This window comes from Epargyreus clarus, unplaced genomic scaffold (assembly GCF_041222505.1).
Source record: "Epargyreus clarus isolate Ecla_fem2 unplaced genomic scaffold, WU_Ecla_fem_2.2 ptg000035l, whole genome shotgun sequence".
Taxonomy (NCBI): Eukaryota; Metazoa; Arthropoda; class Insecta; order Lepidoptera; family Hesperiidae; genus Epargyreus; species Epargyreus clarus.
In genome coordinates, this window is record NW_027332240.1 from 4106041 (window position 1) to 4125440 (window position 19400).

At 36.9% G+C, this 19400-nt stretch overlaps 1 protein-coding gene across 1 annotated transcript in view; it reads left to right on the plus strand.

Moving 5' to 3' along the window:
- LOC140756457 (lipase member H) overlaps positions 1 to 19086 on the plus strand; it is a 31019-nt gene extending 11933 nt beyond the window's left edge. Inside the window, exons 2-5 of the mRNA XM_073091971.1 lie at positions 5833 to 5947; positions 9401 to 9550; positions 9889 to 10039; positions 17545 to 19086. Coding sequence (XP_072948072.1) covers positions 5839 to 5947; positions 9401 to 9550; positions 9889 to 10039; positions 17545 to 18217 — 1083 coding nt within the window. The 5' untranslated portion in view covers positions 5833 to 5838 and the 3' untranslated portion in view covers positions 18218 to 19086. The remainder of the gene's footprint in view (positions 1 to 5832; positions 5948 to 9400; positions 9551 to 9888; positions 10040 to 17544) is intronic.
- The last annotated feature ends 314 nt before the right edge of the window (positions 19087 to 19400 follow it).

The window sequence follows — 19400 nt, forward strand, 5'->3', positions numbered from 1 at the left end:
AAAGCTTTTTAAGGAACAACTCAAGGTACCAACATAGGTAATAAAGGTGAACACACACCTTCAAAAAACATTTCACTTGTCTCAGGGGTCCACCTTTCCATGGAACCATATACTGGGCAGCTGCGTAAGTGGACTTTCCATAAAACCCAGCAAGTCACTGCAACTCATATCGGTGCTTAAGGAGAGCCTTTTCTACTCTATAAGGTCCACGCATGCCAGGATACAGTTTACCCAGAGATTGGGCCAACTTGACAACAAACACCATGTCACCATACTGGAAAACGAGGAGGCTTTCAGTGCTTTTCAACCGTTCGGCCGTCCTTTGTCTGAGCATTTTCCGTCTCGCTTCCCAAAGTTCGGATTACAGGGCCAGTCAAGAGGTTCAAAGCACAACTCTGCGTAGTTTTCTGCTTCATCAAGTTTACAATGACTTGTAATTGCCACAATTCTTCGGCCCACTTAGCCTTTCGATGGTTTAAAGCGATGCGAAGCATGTTCAGGACTGTACAGATGTAGCGTTCCACCTGCCCGTTTGCTTAATCCATTTCAGAAGTAATGTAATAAAGCTGTACACCAAGGATCTTCATCCACGAAGTGAAGCCCATCGATTCGAACATACGTCCTCTATCTGACACTACTAACTTAGGTGTACAGAACAATGACATTACATGTTTAAATACTAGTTTCAAGAATGTCAGCAAACAATACTTTGTAAATGCATCCACCACAAGCATAACAAACCCGTAACCCTTAGAAACGGGAAGAAACCCTAGGACATCTACATGTAAGGTTTCAAAGGGGACTTCAAACTTGTCCCAGGATGCTATAAGCTGTAAAGGTGCTTTAAGTATATGCTTGTGGGTGATACATGTTAAATTATGAGAAGTAACACACTTCCTAAGACCAAGTAACCAAAAATAACTTAAAATTAGGTTCACTACCTTATCTGCCTATATGGCTACGCTCACCGTGAAAGATACGGAGGAGGCTCAAACGATTCGGTATGTAGCAAAGGAGCCTCGGCTCTTCACCAATCCGTGAATACCAGTAATACAATATGTCATTATGTTTTTCATACCTTGACGCGTCCAATTCACCTTGTTCAAATGATCAAATTATAGTTTGAGTCTCCTCTTTACCTGCTTGAGAAATATAAACCCAATTACATGGGCGTTTTATATTGTTAACATTACATAGGTTTCTACTTAAGTAGTCCGCGTGTGGCACCATGGTGCCCTTTCGGTAAAGAATGGTGAAATTAAAATCCTGTAGGTAAATCCACCATCTTGCCACACGCGGTAACAAGTCTCTTTTTTTTTATTTTGGGTGGATTTTAAGACATTACAATCAGTCACCACCTGGAACTGAATTCAAACGCTGCTTTGCTAAGCAATCACGTATGTGATGGCCTGGTTTCTTACAATAGGCACAAGGAATAGAGCGATCGATCTTAGCGGTGGTCGATTTTGGAACGGCCTCGGTAGCGGACCCGGCGGTGGCAGGTTTCGACTTTTTAGGACACTGCAACTGCTTGTGTCCTGACTCACCACATAAATAACATTTTGCACTGATCCCAGAGACCTGAGTCCATTGCTTGGTAACTGACATCTTGTTGCTACTATGTTGCGCAACCGGACAGCGCATGACACGTGCATCTACATTTACTGGTTTCGAAAAAGTAGCCAAGTAACCTACCAGATCTTGTGGAGCTAAATTTGCGTTTATAGCTGCTGCTTTAACTTGTGGATCCATAACCCCTCGCAACACAATGTCAGTAACCAAGTCATCACTAAGACCCTTAACTATCCGTAATCGAAGTAATGTCTTGCGCGCATATTCAGCATAAGTGCGAAAACTGTTAGAATTTGTAGACATTACATCATACAAAATGTTTGCTCGGTCCACCCTCCTAGCGCACAAACATTTAAAGTCCCTTTTAAAGTTTGACCATGAACGGTCATTGGTAACCCACTCGTCCAACCATGACCTTGCGTCACCTTTCAAGCACTTACCGACGCGAGCAAGACACTCGCGTTCATCCCACCTATTTGCAACCTTGGCCCTATCAACTTCTTCAAACCACGAATCCACGTCGTGTATGTTAGGGTCAAAATTTGACACATAGTAGCTATGTGTACTTACCGATTTCAGTGATTGAATCGCTTCGACAATCTGTTCAGTTCCGTTCGCGTAGGACGGCTCAGCAGAGGCTAATTGGGCTGGTAAATGTTGAGCAGGCGTCTGTGACTCCAAAGCCTGAAGACGAGACATAATAGTGTGCCACGATTCGCGACCACTGAACTCACGATTGTCGTTCCGCCGGCTGCGAACACGGCGATAATGATCGCGACTATGACTCCGACTGTAGTCACGACTCCAGCTACGATCGCGGCTGCTGCGACTGTGATAACGGCGGTCACGGCGCATGTGACGTCTACCATGACGTTCACGACTTCGGCTACGGCTAGGACTACGAGTAAGATGTCGTTCTGTTACCGGAGGGGTGTACCCCCTGTTGGAACTGCTTGAACGGTAGGTCGCAGAACGCTTGCTGCGTGAGCGGCGGGTGCCGGAGGTACGCCGTTCGCGAGATCGAGATCGACCCATTTTCTACCTGCTTCGAAACACCTCGACACAAAGAAGCACAACAACACAAAAAGACCTTACCAATGATAAATAATCGCAACTTTGTGCTTTACGGACACTCATACAAGACTAAACAAACGTTTAAAGTGAGCAGTGTTCTATCCCACTTCTGATATTAGCTATCAGAAGCGGTTTTTATTAAAAAAAAAAAAATACACGTGGTAAATAACCTAAACGATATTTAATATGAATTATGTAATTAAAACAATAACAATCAAAGATTTAACACCTAAATAGATTTCTAATGAAAATTGACAAGAGGTCCGCTCCGCACAAAGTCTTGAATAATAATGACCGACCGGCGTGCTCGCACCGCCTTTTATACCCATTCTTGATTTTTATATGTCTACCCTCTAACAATATTATAAAGAGGAAAACTTTGTTTGTTTGTTTGATTGTAATGAATAGGCTCAAAAACTGCTGGACCGATTTTAAAAAATCTTTCACCATTCGAAAGCTACATTATCCACGAGTAACATTGGCTATATTTTATATGAAATATATTTGATAAATAAATTTTGAGGCGGTACAAAGTTTGCCGGGTGAGCTAGTTAGATATAATTTTATTAATTGCCTTTTTTAATACGAACTATATTTTTAAAGGTTGATTTACTAAGCTTAATTAATAATTATTGCCACGAGGGTAAAAAATAAACTTATTACAGCCCACCTGTGATGTGAGCGTACCTTTACTTAACAATAGTCCCTATTATAATAACGACCTGAAAAATTGCATCCACAATTACGCATGATTAGGTCCTACTGTGCAATTTTGCTGAAAGACATTTTCAGTCGTTAGAGAAAATCGTGACTTGAAACGTGCAAATTGTTAGCAGTGAGAAAGGTAACATTTTATTGTTATCTAACAATTTGATTGGTTTATGATTTAAAAAAAAGTTTTTCTATGTGCGGAGGGTAATGTGTTTGGATCGTTTCGTATGTTTTTGAGGAAGATAAGTTCCGTACACCTTATTGTTAACTAACAATTTGATTGGTTTAGGATTTAAAAATTGTGCGGAGGGTAATGTGTGTAATGTTACATATGTCAATAAAGTAGGTACGGTTCTATGTACATGATATTTTTAACAATAACAGTTTGATTTAAATAGTGTGTTTATGTGCAGAGGGTAATGTTTTTTGTGGTATGTTTGTGTGTCTAATTCTTTGGCACGCTCTACAGCTCGTAATATTGAGGTTTACGGCGCTGGCCAAGTACAGATGGGTAAATATCACTCAAATTTTAGAAACCTCTCAGACATACCTAAAGTTTCCTTAAAGTGGTAATCATTCTTAATACGTATCTTAAATTTTTCGAAGGTGCATATGAGGAATTTGAACTTCAGACCCAAGCGTGAGTCGGTAAAATAAAAAACGATCTAATAAGATCACTCGTGCGTCTTTCCGTCCGTCTGTTACAGCAAATGTGCTCTGAAACTACTGAATCAAATTATATGTTAACTTCTTGGGTAATTTAGTAGATACTTTTATAATAAACAATATCCTGGTAAAAGTAATGGCTAATATAAAATATATACGCTTAAACAAAAGGTTACATCGTTTACAATAAAATAGAAAGTAAATAATTATAATTAATTACATCTTGAATGTCGTCAGCCTTCATACACTGAAGTATCATCATAATTATCATAGCCTTGTATCTGTTGGTACTAAAATAACTTTAAGAGCATTCATTTATTTTGAAGGTGGTAGAACCCTTTGTGGTTCGACTCCGGCGGCACCACCGCCACACCTATTTCTACCTAATAACAGCAGTGTTAGGCGCTGCTGTGTTCCGGTTTGAAGGGTGTGGTAAGGGAGATAGACTTTTCCGAGGCGTTCCAGCTTAGTCCTCAGGGGTAGCGGCGCATCTGTGGCCGACCTCAGGTAGGAATATCTAATCCTATCTGGGGTTGATTACAGATGCCCATGGGCGGCAGTAGCCACTTACCATCAGGTGGACTGCATGCTCGTCTGCTACTCTCATATTATAAAAAAAAAAAAAATTAGTTTAATGTTGATGGATGAGTGCTATATCTTATAATCAAGTTTTAAATCACTTTAATGTAGAGCTCGTTGTGGTTCGATTCTGTACCCTTAGTATGAGTTTATACGTTTTGACAAAAATGATGCTTTTACGTTTTTGTTTACGTATTTCCCATATATTTCCAATCTGATACAATCCGCTAGGGGCGCTGATTGGAAATGTATCGGCAAATACGGAAACAAATACCAAAACAGTCATTTTTGTAAAAACGCAAAATTTCATACTAAGGATATTGGAGGCACCACTTGTTTCTACCTAAAACAGCAGTGTTAAGGAAATTGAAGTGTCTTTATGTAAATAATGCTGCGTTCTTGTTTGAAAGGTGTGGTGCGGTACATATGCTTATCCGAGGCGTTTTAACTTGATTTTCAGGAGTAGTAAAGCATCTCAGGTAGGAATCAAATCTTATTGGGGCTTGATTACAGATGTCCATGGGTAGCAGTAGCCACTTACCATCAAATGGACTGCATATTGCACGACTCATGATGCGAAGCATCAGAGAGTGCTTTACGATCGAAAAATTTTTTTCGCTTCATTTTGGCGGCTATTTTTATTATTATAGCCTTGATAGTTCACGGAATCAAGATATTTTGCATACTATTGTCGAGATAATTTAATGGAGATTAATTCCATACTTTTTAAAAATTGATTTACTGCAATAGAATTGGAAAAAAACACCAAAATAGGTCAAAAAATTTTCCTGTCCGTCATGTGTGAAACCTGAAAACACTGTAACTTGTGAAAAAATCCATCATTTGAGTCAATTTTTTTTTTTAAAAATTCTAATCGACGATTGTAGGTCACTGAATGCGAATGATTAATTAATTCAGTGTCGTTTAATTGCACTACAAGACTGTATATCTATAGATATTATGTACATTTATTCCACCAGGGGCGCTTGTGCAGTACCTTCTTCCTACTACAGCTGTTTTTTCGGCAATTAATTTTGAACGACTTAAGTTTTTTTTTTAAATATATTTCATAATTAAATGAGCATTATGAGTCGTGCACTTTTGGATTTTCCAAACTTTTATAATATAGGAGTAGCATACGTGCTTGCTAGCGACGAATCAAAGAGGGTTCTACCACCTTCAAAATTTGTTTCATTACATACAAAAATGAGATCTTTTAATTTGTTGCAGATTACCATGTTTCTTCGGATAGCCATATCATTTCTGCTGCTGACGCTGGGTCCAGGGGCGAGCTGCTTCAGACCTAGGTCTGACATCGGCAGTCCTGCTGGTCTGGTGCCAGAATGTAAGATATAAAACCTTTATCCATTTTGTTTTCAGATCTATGGAGTGTCCGGTAAGACGAGGATTTATTTATAATACGAGAATAAGAAATAGCAAATGAACATGCAGTTTATTTGATACCAGATAGACAGACAGACAGAGTTACTTTCGGATTTATTATATTAGTAAGGATTAAGTGGGTATTGCCGCCCATGTACATCTGTAATCTACCCTAGATATTTTTTATAATATAGTAGTAGCAGACGAGCATGCAGTCCACCTGATGGTAAGTGGCTACTGTCGCCCATGGATATCTGTAATCGACCCTAGATAAGTTAAGTGTCGTACCTGAGCCAGTCACAGATACATTGCTATCTTTTAAGACTAAGTTGGGAAACCTCGGATAAGTATATCTTCCTTACCACACTCTTCAAACCAGAACACTATGGCGCTGGATACTGCTGTTATTGGACAGAAAATGGTATGGCGATGGTGCTTCCGGATTCGATCCACAATGGCTTCTACCACCTTCAAACACCTTTGAAGATCAGTCATAATTTGAAAAGTCGTCACCTATGCATAATTTAGGCTTGATATTAATTTGACATCGTGTTATTGTACAGTCAGCTTCAAAAGTAGATGAATAGATTAAGGTTTCAAAAATACCTAAGTACACCAGGGTGCCTTGTCTTTTTTTTCGATTTCTTAACAGCAGACCTCTCAAAAGTTGCGTAATTGAGCGTAGATTAATAAAATAATTAAAAAAAAGACGGGACACCCTAATGTACATTTTATACGCAAGCGTTCTTATATATGCAAAAATAGCTAACGTCTCTAATGATATGTCATTGTTCAACTACTTTTGACATTGTAGTTTTCTACTTTTGAACTCTACGACGTTATTGGTGCTGTTCTATACGTTTGTGGTGCTAGTTGTGTTCCGCTACAAGAACGTTTGGGTGTATAGGAATTTTTGAAATTTAAATATGTTCTTTTACAAAATATTAAATACATGAAATTTAAAGTAAAAAGTAAAACGTGAAAGTAAATTAAACCAATAAAAATACTATTTACAACATTATTAAAAAAAAAAGAAATTATAAATAAAATAATTATAGTTTACATTCTAAAAACCACGCTAAAACCTTTACATAAAAAGAAGAATGGTACAAAATTATCAAAATCATGCATTGTCATCGGTTCTTGATAGTGTTCAAAATTTTAAATTATATAATATTATAATTGGACTGTTCGAAGTGGGTAAAAATCGAGTTAAAAAATCCCGTTATATAGATACAGGTCAAGCTAATAAAAGCGTGGTAATAAGCCATCTAAAATTGCCGTGTGAGGCATCGTTCCCATAACATCTACTTTTGGAGCTGACTGTACATCTAACACGATTATATTACCTAGCTTCTTGATATAAAGCGATAATGTTCTTGACATTTATTATTCACCTTGTGATCAGATATGTATAGAACTGGTAAATTGCAAGTAATTAAATACCTATAAATACTAAGGGACAAATCAATTAGGCGTTAGACTGACGGTCAGTTAATAAGTTAGGGTGGCCATGATTTTGTAAGTTTTGAAGGTGGTAGAACCCTTTGTAGTTAGACTCCGGCGGCACCACCGCCACTCCTATTTCTGCCCCATAACAGCAGCGTTAAGCGCTGCTGTGTTCTGGTTTGAAGGGTGTGGTAAGGCAGACATACTTTTACGAAGCGTTCCAGCTTAGTCCTCAGGTGTAGCGGCGTATCTATTGCCAACCTCAAGTAGGATTATCTAATCCTACCAGGGGTTGATTACAGATGTGCTTGGGCGGCAGTAGCCACTTACTATCAGGTGGACTGCGTGCTCGTTTGCTACTCCTATATTATAAAAACAAAACTCAATATTTGTAAGACGACCTGCTTGGCGGAGCGGTCACCATACCGGTTTGACGCGCAGGTTCCGGGTTCGATCTGGACCGACCAGACAGCTGATATCTATGATCAATTCTGTTTTCTGTTTCTGTTTTCTGTTCTGGGTCTTTGTTTGTGTCCATGGCACCCACGACACAGGAAATCCTAATGTGGGGCTATAAAAATCTTTTTGACTTGTTTAATAAGAAATATAATTAATTTTAGTATATCAATATAATTTGTTGGTATTGTTATCATAAACTCTAAAACTAGATAGAAAATATTCTAAAACCAAATATTAAAACGATAAACTGTTTAAATAATGTTGACAAGATATGTTATAATATTCCTTACATCATATTAACAGGGCCGGATTTAGAGGTCTAGAGGCCTTGGGACAACAAAGGAGTGGAGGCCCCCTGGCCCCAAATTATTTTCCGAATAAAATGAAAACATTTTTTTTAGTGCAGTTTTTCAATAAATATTTTATTGTGATTCTTCTAGTATTCATGTTTGTACAAAGTACTGTAGATAAAGGTAAAACAGCGAAAAAAAAGGTCAACGGAAAATATTTTTTTTACTAGTGATTACTAGTCGGAATTAAAAAAAAAATCCGACGTCTCTATTGTGGGGGCCCCTCTTTTGTGGAGGCCCCGGGGCTGCCGCCCCGGTTGCCCTCGCTTAAATCCAGCTCTGCATATTAAGTTGCCATTATTTTGTATAATATTTACATTAGAATATATAGTGTAATTATACTATGTATATAATTATGTATGTATTTCTCTAACGTTTAATGTACCTAAGGAAATTACCTACATAGCTTTAGAAGGTAGTTTCAATTAAAATAGTAAGGTGATTCCGGTACTTAACTATGGTCACTGCTTATAAGGATTAGCAATAGGTACTTTGACTTAAGGCCTTTAAGTAATGTTGCACATTTTTTTGTATATCGATTTTATGCGGTTTTTACATTATGGTTAGGTTTTTTTTTTTAGATTATTGATGTAGCATTTGGAAATGCAATGCTGATGGTGAGCTACTGAGGACCATATACATCTGTAAACAACCCCAGATAAGATTAGAGTTTTACCTGAGGTTGGCCATTGTTGCGTTTTTACTCATGAGGACTACCTTGGAACGTCTCAAATTAGTGTGACTGCCTTATTATACACTTCACAATCACAACGGAATACAGCAGCGCTAACACTGCCGTTTTTAGGCAGAAATATGTTTATTTAGTAGTAAGGATATGTACATTCAATACAAGACGTGATTTTGCTTCACCGAAAGTGATCATAAATTCTAATACTCTCATAACTTTGAAATATAAGAGGTGATGATATATCAGAGGACGTAACGTGCTTAGCATTCGAACCTCAAACCTCCCGATTGAGTTTCTAACCAAAAGGAAATCATTTGGATGCTCATATGCACATGAATTAAAAAAATCTTGATTTAATTTTTTATCCGGCCCAAAATTCTAAATATTAAGTATCCATTTCCGGAACCAGGTGTTTAACTCATAACCTGCAATTCTAAATTCAAATTTGATTTAAGAACATTTATTCTAGGTCCAGGTGTGATGAAGAACGCGACTATCAGTCCGGCGATGATGCAGCTGTTGCAGGTCATTGTCCACCGCCTAAATGATGGCAATGTCCACAGGCGGACCCTACCCATAGCGTCAGCACATAAGACTATAGCTAAGGAGAAGTCTTTGGGTAAGGCTTTTTATTATATTGAAGAAGAAATCATGCAGTCCAAATCATGGTATGTGGCTACTGCCACTGTCTGGGTAATACGCAGACAATCCCTGATAAGATTAGATTCCTGACTTAAGTTGATAACAGATAAGTTTGCTACCCCTGAGGACTAACTTGGAACGCGTCATTTAAGTATGTCTCTTTAACCACACCTTTAAAACTAGTATGGAATCCTACTTGAAGTTAATGCATTTTGCAACTAGATGCATTTATGCTCTGGGCGTAACGCTTGTCATTGTAAATCTGCCTTATCACATCTTTCAAACTTTCTGCCATCCATAATTTTTATTTTCCAGATTTCAAAAAGAAGACAGTCTTCTACGCTGTGGGTTTCTTCGACAGCTCCATCTTCCCACAAAGTCAGGCGATCGCCAACGCGTATGCGAAGCGAGGCTACAATGTTCTGATCTCCGAGACCTTCTCGTTCTTAACTTATATTTACCCGAAGTAAGTATTGTAACCTATCCTAACCTAACCTACACGGGCTTGTGTTCTTCATTGCTACACACATTGTTCACAGCAGCAGAACACTGCTGTGTTTGAGAACATTTTGTTTGTATATTTCTTCATATCTATGCAGTAATTTGTGTCATCCTAGTAAGCATTTTAAAAATGCCCGTAGCAGGAGGCTCCGCTCTTCGATATCTCTAACCATATATAAATAAGAATAAGAATATTATACAGTATATAGTAATATGATATGATATGATAAATATATCTATTATACTTTATATTTTGTTATTACATATAATATATAATTTATATAAACAATCAATATGTATAAAACAAATTTAGGTATATTTAATTCTTGGTATTTACTAATGTATTATGTGATATTACTTATATTATTATGTTAAAAATAAAAAATATGCACATTCACATACGCACATACACACGCACACACACACACACACACACACACCCCCACACCCACAAACACACACGCACATACACCCACATCCTTATAATATTACTTATGCGCACAAAAGGCCAGATTATATTTAGTGTTGCAGTGCAATTGAATGTTATAGTCCGCAAAATGTAAATCCGTAATTGGCTAATAAGTTTAACATAGAAAGTATTATATATATCATTTAAGTAGCTGTGGATTTTGTTGAATAAATAAATATGTAATAAGTATGTCTTTCCTGCCACATACGAGTACGACAATAGGAAGACAAAAGTATGTTTCTTATCGGATGTCGGATAAGTATCCCAGGCAGTCCAGCTTACTCCTCAAGTAGGAATCTACTGTTAACTGGGATTGATTACATATGTCCATGGGCGGCAGTAGCCACTTACCATCAGGTGGTGCACATGATTATAAAAAAGTTGAACAGATATCCGTAGAAAGCATTGCAGATGGCATGCTCGTTTGGTAATTCAATTAGCAAAATGAGCATGTTTAGGCAAAAAAGAGAAGAATAAAATTAGAGGTTCAATAGCCTTAATCGCGAAACGTAAACACATCTAAATAATAGAGTGATTAATATTTATTTATGAATAACGTTCTTCGTATAACCTTAACTGTTTGTTTATTCTCCGATAAGCTTGCGTAAGTATTACGTAATATGTATTATTTTGGTGGTAGAACCCTCTGTGGATCGACTCCGGTGGCATCACCGCCAAGTATTTCTGCCTTATATCAGCAGTGTTAAGCGCTGCTGCATTCTGGTTAAGGTAAGGTAGATTAGGTAGACATAATTTGCGAGGCATTCTAGCTTAGTCCTCGGGGGTAGCAGCGCTTCTGTGACCGGCCTCAGTACCCTTACCATGAGTTTTTACGTTTTGACAAATATGACTGTTTTGGTATTTGTTTACGTATTGGCCCATACAAATTCCAAGTTTTGACACAATCCGCTAGGGTCGATGGTTGGAAATAGTATAAGCAAATACGTAAACAAATACCAAAACAGTCATATTTGTCAAAATGTAAAAACTCATGGTAAGGGTACAGGTAGCAAACTTATCTTATTTGGGGTTGATTACAGATGTACATGGGCGGTGATAGCCTCTTACTATTAAGTGGACAGCAGGCTCGTCTTCTTATAGAGTATTCATAGAGTATGTTATTACATAGTCGGCAAAAATGGTAGTATTAGTAACACAATAAGACTTTATTAAAGCTTTGTTCTACTAACGCTTAAAGTACTTTAATTATTGATATGTATCAGCAAAATTTGGTAATTCTAATCATTCACAGAGAGATACTGTAGTTTTATTTATATGTATAGATGTCGATATTAACAAAGGGAATTGCCAATTCGACAGAATTTAAAGTGTGTTGAATTGGCAATTCTGCTGCATTAATATCGATAACTACCATAAAAACTAAAACTATAAAAACTTGTTCTAAATCACAAAATATATCGCCTTTCAGTATTTTATTGTTTAGTAGCTAACAACGTCGAAAATATCTATTGAAGAGTTTAAATCCGGATTGAATCATAGCTAAGATCACCTTATTATCATAAAAGTTCATTGTCATTGAGGTTACATAATTATGCTATTTGGGATAATTATTCCAATGGGTCAATTGTTTAAGTGGAGGTTATTATATAATTAACCAAGTGTGAATCGAACATATGAGGTTCCGTAACAAATTTTCATTTAATTAGTAGGTATTTGTTATCATAGCAGCTTTAGATGGTAATTCATTGTAAAAATTTGAACGATCTACCTATAACGAATACAATAAATAAAACAATAGATAAAACGAAAACCTCCGAAAAATAGAGGTTTCTTCTATAGCGACTCCCATTTATTTTCAAGTTTATTTTTTATTTTTAGCAAATGTTGTGATAGCAGCTACCGTTATACATATTCTTAAAAAAATGTAGTGTCTATCTATTACGGTTCAAGAAATAGAGTAAATAAATCCTGTGAGAGACGAACAGACTGCGGAGGCTTAGTAATAGGGTTTCCTTTTTACCCTTTGGGTACAGAACCCTGAAAATAATGGCAATTCTACGCATACATAATAACATAGCAAGTTAAGAAGTTTGCAAAAATTTAACAAACCAGTTAAAGTTGCGACCATAAAAATGCAAACAGGTATTTTTGGAGCTGCAATTTTGACCTTGAATTACTTTTGAGATATTGCGTCATTCGAAACAGGATTCCATGACCTTACCGAATTCTTATAACTAGTATAATAAGATGAAATAATCATGAAGGCAACATAAACAACATACTACTTTCTCGGTGTGTTACGCGTGTACAGTCTTAGCTGGTTTGAAAGTATCTTTTGTGGTTCGATTCCGGGGCTTCACCGCTACACATCTTGCTGCCTAATAACAGCAGTGTTAGCATTGCTGTGTTCGGGTTTGAAAGGTTCACATCATTTTTATCTTATCTGGGGTTCACTTTAATTACATTATAGATGTCCATTGGCAGTAGCCACTTTTAGTCCGCGCAAAACTGCTAGTCCGCTCTGAGTATAGAAATGAATCGCGTCGCCATAGCAAATTGTATGACTACACCTGCTCGCAACAACTTCAGAGCGGACTAGCATTTTAGCGCGGACTATACCATCTGTCTGAACAAGTAAGCTTTGTGTAAGTATGTCTCCCTAACCACACCCAAAACACGGCAGCGCTTAACACTGCTGTTACTAGGCAGAAATAGGTGTGGCGGTGGTGCCACCAGAGCCGAACCACGCAGGATTTTTATATCTTTTAAAATTAAAATAATTCCACTTATTACCCATAATAGACTTATATTGTTACCTATTATTAATCTCAAATTACCTCATAATAACCACCTGTACGGTATGCAAATGTTTGTTCAAATATTGGCAGTTCCCTTGTTTGTAGTTACATTGCTTCTAATTACCGCTGGTAATTACTGTTCGAACAAATGTTGACAACCGCTGCTTGTTATATATTCAGAGGTGCGAAACAGTTTACAACTTTAACTAGTTATGCGATTTGTCAATATTTGCTAATTGATGATGTAATTTAGGTTAGAAGCGCATACTTCAGTGAAAAATGAGTTTATAAATGATATCGGATTATTTTTATTAAAATTACGTGATATTGGATCGAATAATAACTACTACTTAAGGTGTTTTAATAACATGATTTTAATGGACGTTTGTGATCAACCCTAGAAAGGATTAGATTCCTACCTGAGGGCGGCCACAGATCCGCCGGTATCCCTTTGGACTAAGCTGTAATGCTTCGAAAATGTACCTATGTTTGACTTACAATTTTATAAAAACATATTCCCTTTCCACACCCTTCACACACAAATCAGAAAACAGCGGCGATTAAAACAATAACACCAGCTATTTAGCATAAATAGGTGTGGAGCTATTGTCACCGGAGTCTAATCACAGAGGGTTCTAACACTTTCCTTCGATCTTTGGTAGACAAAACATGTTTATTAATAACGCGAATAATTCAGAATCTAAATATATATAACTCAAAGGTGACTGACTGACATAGTGATCTATCAACGTACAGCCCAAACCACTGGACGGATCGGGCTGAAATTTGGCATGCAGTTAGATGTTATGACGTAGGCATCCGCTAAGAAAGGATTTTGATCAATTCTACCCCAAGGGGATAAAATAGGGGATGAAAGTTTGTATAAATGTTCTTAGTTAATAATATAACTTCGTAACGCGAGCGAAGCTGCGGGCAAAAGCTCGTCAGGTTATATTGTTCATAATATTTAACAAATATTTTTGTAAGTATGGTTCGTATCAATTTAAAATAAATTTAAAAGAAAGATTTACATACCTAATCTTTCTTTCGCTGTTGTCATTATCTATTTTTGTTGGAAGGACAACGTCTTCTCTAAACCACTTACTGTACCTAATATAAAATCTGTCTTTCCATTACATTCAAATTACTTATAAACACTGTAATTTTATTTATGTAGATGTACAATATAGGTAAATATCCAACGCGTAAACCGATCTGCAACTAACAAACAAGATAAATACGTATTTACATGTAATTGTTAGTTTAAGTGCCCGAGACTGGATCCTAGAAAATTCCTACGCTACTTAGTACTTAGACTTTACTCCCACTTGGCTTCAGGATCTAACCGCACTATCGTTGAGGTCAGCAAGAAAGAAAGAAAATCAACTTTACATCGAAAATACACAACATAAAAAAGAATAAAACTAAAATCTAGGGATACAGTCAAGTTCAAGATATAGGGTTTAGTCACACATATATACGTACATTACTTATACTTGAATGAATGAATGAATGTAGTAATGAATGGAGGAAAAGATAAGTAATAAATCAAAAAAAGAATTAATAAATTATTGCGCGAATGAATTAGTGCAAATGTGAAAGAAGAGACTAGCGTATATTCAAACATAATTAGGTAAAGCTGCTACTTTAAATAATGAATGATTAAATGTAGTAATGAATGGAAAATAAAGTAATTATAAATCAATAAAGGATTTAATTAATTATTGCGTGAATGAATTAAAGTTTAAAAGAAAAAATGGTCGAATTAAGGAAGGAGACGATTAATGAATGAGTTAAATTAGGAATGAATGGTTAACAGAATTTATAATTGAGCGAATGGATTAATTGAGTGAATGGTGGAGTGGATGCAGAATTAAAAAAAGTACTCTCAAAGACATGAAATGAGTTATTTTGAATTAGGTAGGAGTTTTCGTTTTACTAGCTTTTGAAAGAGATGGAACCCTTTGGTTCGACTCCAGTGGGATCATGGCCATACCTCTTCCTGCCTAATAACAGCAGTGTTAAGCGCTGCTGTGTTCTGGTTTGAAGGGTGTGGTAAGGGAGACATACTTTTCCGAGGCGTTCCGGCTTAGTCCTCAGGGGTGGCGGCGTATCTGTGGCTGACCTCAGGTAGGAAACTAATTCTATCTGGGGTTGATTACAAATGTTCATACGCGGTAGTATCAACTTAACATAAGGTGGAATGCGCCGCCTGCTACTTTCATATTATAAGAAAAAACTAAGAATCAAGTTCTGTAGTCGTATTGGCGTAAAAAATAAGTTTGTGCCTGTACCAATACTAAATGACAGTGTGTACTAACCCTTAGGGTTAACTAACTGTTATTTGTGCTATCCGAGTAAATAATGAATCATTTAATAAACAATCTCACGTAGCTCTTGGGATTTTGAGACTAATATTTCAGTTAAAACCAAACACATTCAGCTATATTGTAGTAATAAGGATATGGGGAGGAAATGGCATCCCCGAGTTATTACCAATTGGTAATAACTCGTTTCCAATACCAATTGGTAATAACTCGTTCTGAAGTATTTGACAAACGTTAATATTCCCGAGACGGTCTCAATGCAAAGCGGTATGAAAGTTTTTGTACGAAAAACTGGGAAATATCCGCTCTCTAGCTCTATGCATTTAATCTCTTTAAAAAAAGGGTAAAATATCACAGAAAACATACATATACATATTATATATATTTTTGCGTTTTGAAAAAAAAGTCCAGAAAAATGAATGAACTATGAAAATACACTTACTACATATCAGATAAAAAAATATGATTCGTCATTTACACGTGTACCGCCGGGAATCGAATCCGAAACCTTATCCGCATCAAATCGCTCTATCACGCATGCATTTTCAATATTCCATTTTATAAAATTGTGAAATATTTTACCTATTTTGGGAATACAGCTCTTAATGAGGTGCCTTTTGTTTATAATCAGTAGCAATCATTAACAATGCGCATTTCCATAATGATCAACAATAAGCTTCGCTTAACAATAGTGATTCAAAGGTAATGCGCTGTTGAATAAGTTCTGTAAATATTCCTATTTATATGTATTTATAGATGTCTAGCAGTGATACCCTGGTTGAGAAACTCGGCCTCTTGATCGAGGGGTCGGAGGTTCAAATCCCAGGCGTACCTCTGATGTTTCAAAGTTATGTGCGTAATAGAAATTGATTATCACTTGCTTAAACGGTGAAGGAAAAGATCGTGAGGAAACCGATATACCTGAGAAATGTAAAAGTAAAAGATTTCAAAGATATGTGACGTCTATCAATACGCACTTGGTAAACGCGGGTGGATTATGGCCTAATCCTTCTCATTCTGAGAGGAGACCCGTGCTCAGCAGTGGTACAGTAATAGGTTGATGATGTTAGATATCTATGTCTATATATATAGACTGGTCTATAGATAGATAGTCTATATATAGATATGTATTGCAAGGGCTGATATGGGCACACATCCGTTAAGATTATAATGCAAGGAACGCATACTTATAATTTATTACTTAGGGCTAAAATAAGTACGCAGGACACGGAGTTGCATTGTGACATGTTTTAAAGAACTTACAACGCGTGTCGTAGATTTCCACGACACGAAATTGTGTGTAAGGGCGCCGGCACATGTCTACGGTGCCGCACCGGCTACCGTGTATCGACACGGCGCAATGTAGACCCAATATTTTCTTTGATTCTTTGTTTTTTCTTCATTCGTCGTCTTAGTAACAGGAGCAAAGTAATACATCTTTCGCGGTCCATATGAAGATAAAAACTGAACGATGGTTTCCCGCGGTGCATCGCACAAGGCGCCGTGTCGCGGCCCGACGCCGTGCCGCCACCCGGTAGTGGCGCCGTGTCGTTACACGGTAGCCGGTGCTGCACCGTAGACATGTGCCCGCGCCCTCACGACGTCGCAACGGAAACAAACAAAATCTGTCACTATGCGTGGAGCACTTTTTGATTATGTGTACTATGAATTTATTTAAATTAAAACGCTCCTATTGTCTTTTAAACACAATGATTTAAACTATATATTTATGTTTGCATTTACTCCAAAATTACTTTAAAATATTGGTACGAGTATATGTGGGCACTTGTAGGAAGTAACCACAGTATATGTAAAAAATGCAAAGGTCGCAAGTAATATATTGTGATTAGAGCAAATCTTTTTTTTAATTTAATTTGAAAACCCCAAGTGTAATTCCATTCATTTTGTATTCCAGGTCAGTTCGCTTATCAAAAGTGATAGGCGAGAAGATTGGGGAGTTTCTGGTGAAACTATACAAGCAGGGCCTGGACCCAGACAAACTCGAGCTGGTCGGCATCAGCTTAGGCGCCCACATCGCTGGCTTCGCGTCCAAACATTTCCTAGCAGTGACTGGTCGGAAACCTTCGAGAATAACCGGCTTGGACCCCGCAGGTCCTTGTTATAGAGCACTTCCACCTAAGTCAAGGTTATCTGCTGACGACGCGGCTAAAGTAGACATCCTGCACACAAACATAGATGGTTTTGGAATCGCAGAACGATTGGGTCATGTTGACTTTTATGCAAATGGTGGGGAGTACCAACCGGGAGATATACCTTACATCCCTTGCTTGGTCGTCTGTAGCCACGTTAGAGCTGCATTTTACTGGTGGCTAGCCGTCGAACATCCGAAGAAGTTCATTGGAGTGAAGTGCGACTCCATAGCTGATGCAAGACATGCTAACTGCTACAATAACTCCCAAACTAACTATGTTGGTGCTGAAACGAATTTTAATAAACCTGGTATATATTATCTACCAACGCATAACGAATTTCCATATTATAGAGGAAAAGAAGGACTGAAAGAAGAGAACGAAATCTATACATCTGTTAGTAGGAATATCAATGCTGATGACACGTTTGTGGTTTAAAATGATCGAATAGATGATGATTTTAAGAAAAATCAACGATTGGCGAATTCCAAAGTACAAAAGGTGATAAATGTTAAAAAATAAGTAATAGTACATAAAGAAAATGTGTTTTAAAAAGTGCAAAGGAAACAAGTAAAGCCCTTTGAAAGCAGAGTAAAGTTTTTAAGAGTTAATTAGACTAGCAAGGATAGTAAAGTTAAAGGTGAAAAATGGTTAAAGTTGACGGTCTTTGTAGAGAATAATTTTAGTTAATGAATACTAGTTATAAATAATTAGATTTAAGTAGTTTTGTTATGAAAGTAGCAAATGGACATGTAGAAAACAACCACCATGTTTCATATAGATAATTATAATAACATTGTCATTATAAATTTATAAGTAATTTTAAGTAATTGGATATTTTTGTACAAAACTAAAATGTAAAGGAGAATGGTGGATAGAATTAGATATAGACATTATAACGTAGATATAAATAATTATTGCGTGCCATAGTCATAGAATATATTTTTAACATAATATACTTCGTCCTACTCATGTTTTATGTCATAGAAAGACTTCGAAAAAGTATTTTTTCTAACGTCAAGAATTGGTAAATGTCAAATAAAAACTTATATAGAACCTATGAGACCTTGCCAAACCGTCATAAATTCAAATGTGTGGTTAGAGTGTTTGACTTGGTTCGCGTATGCAAGTGCTTGTAGTGTAGGTTTTGATCGAGCCAAATTGTGGAGGATTGGAGTTTGCGGGAAACGCCATACGTCTGGACGCGGCATTCGATTTAATGCCGTACCCACACGCTACGCCAATATCACCACCCTAATAAAGTAAATACAAAAATAAAAACAGAAATCCCGACCTCTTAAAAATAATGCAATATATAGGGAAACTAGTGGTGCCCGCTGCTTCGCCCGCAATCCAATGTGAAACATTCCAAAATCAACAACTACTTACGAATTAAAAATTAATTAAAAAAACCTTTTCCCACGGACTAAATTGTGAATCTAACTAAACCATTCTCAAGTCCCCTTGAAAACAACACACAACAAATTTCATCAAAATCAGTCCAGTAATTTAGGAGGAGGTCAGTGACATACACACGCACATAAGAAATATATATATATATATATATATATATATGGAAATATGTATGTCACTCCTATCATTTAGACGAATCTTATAAAAC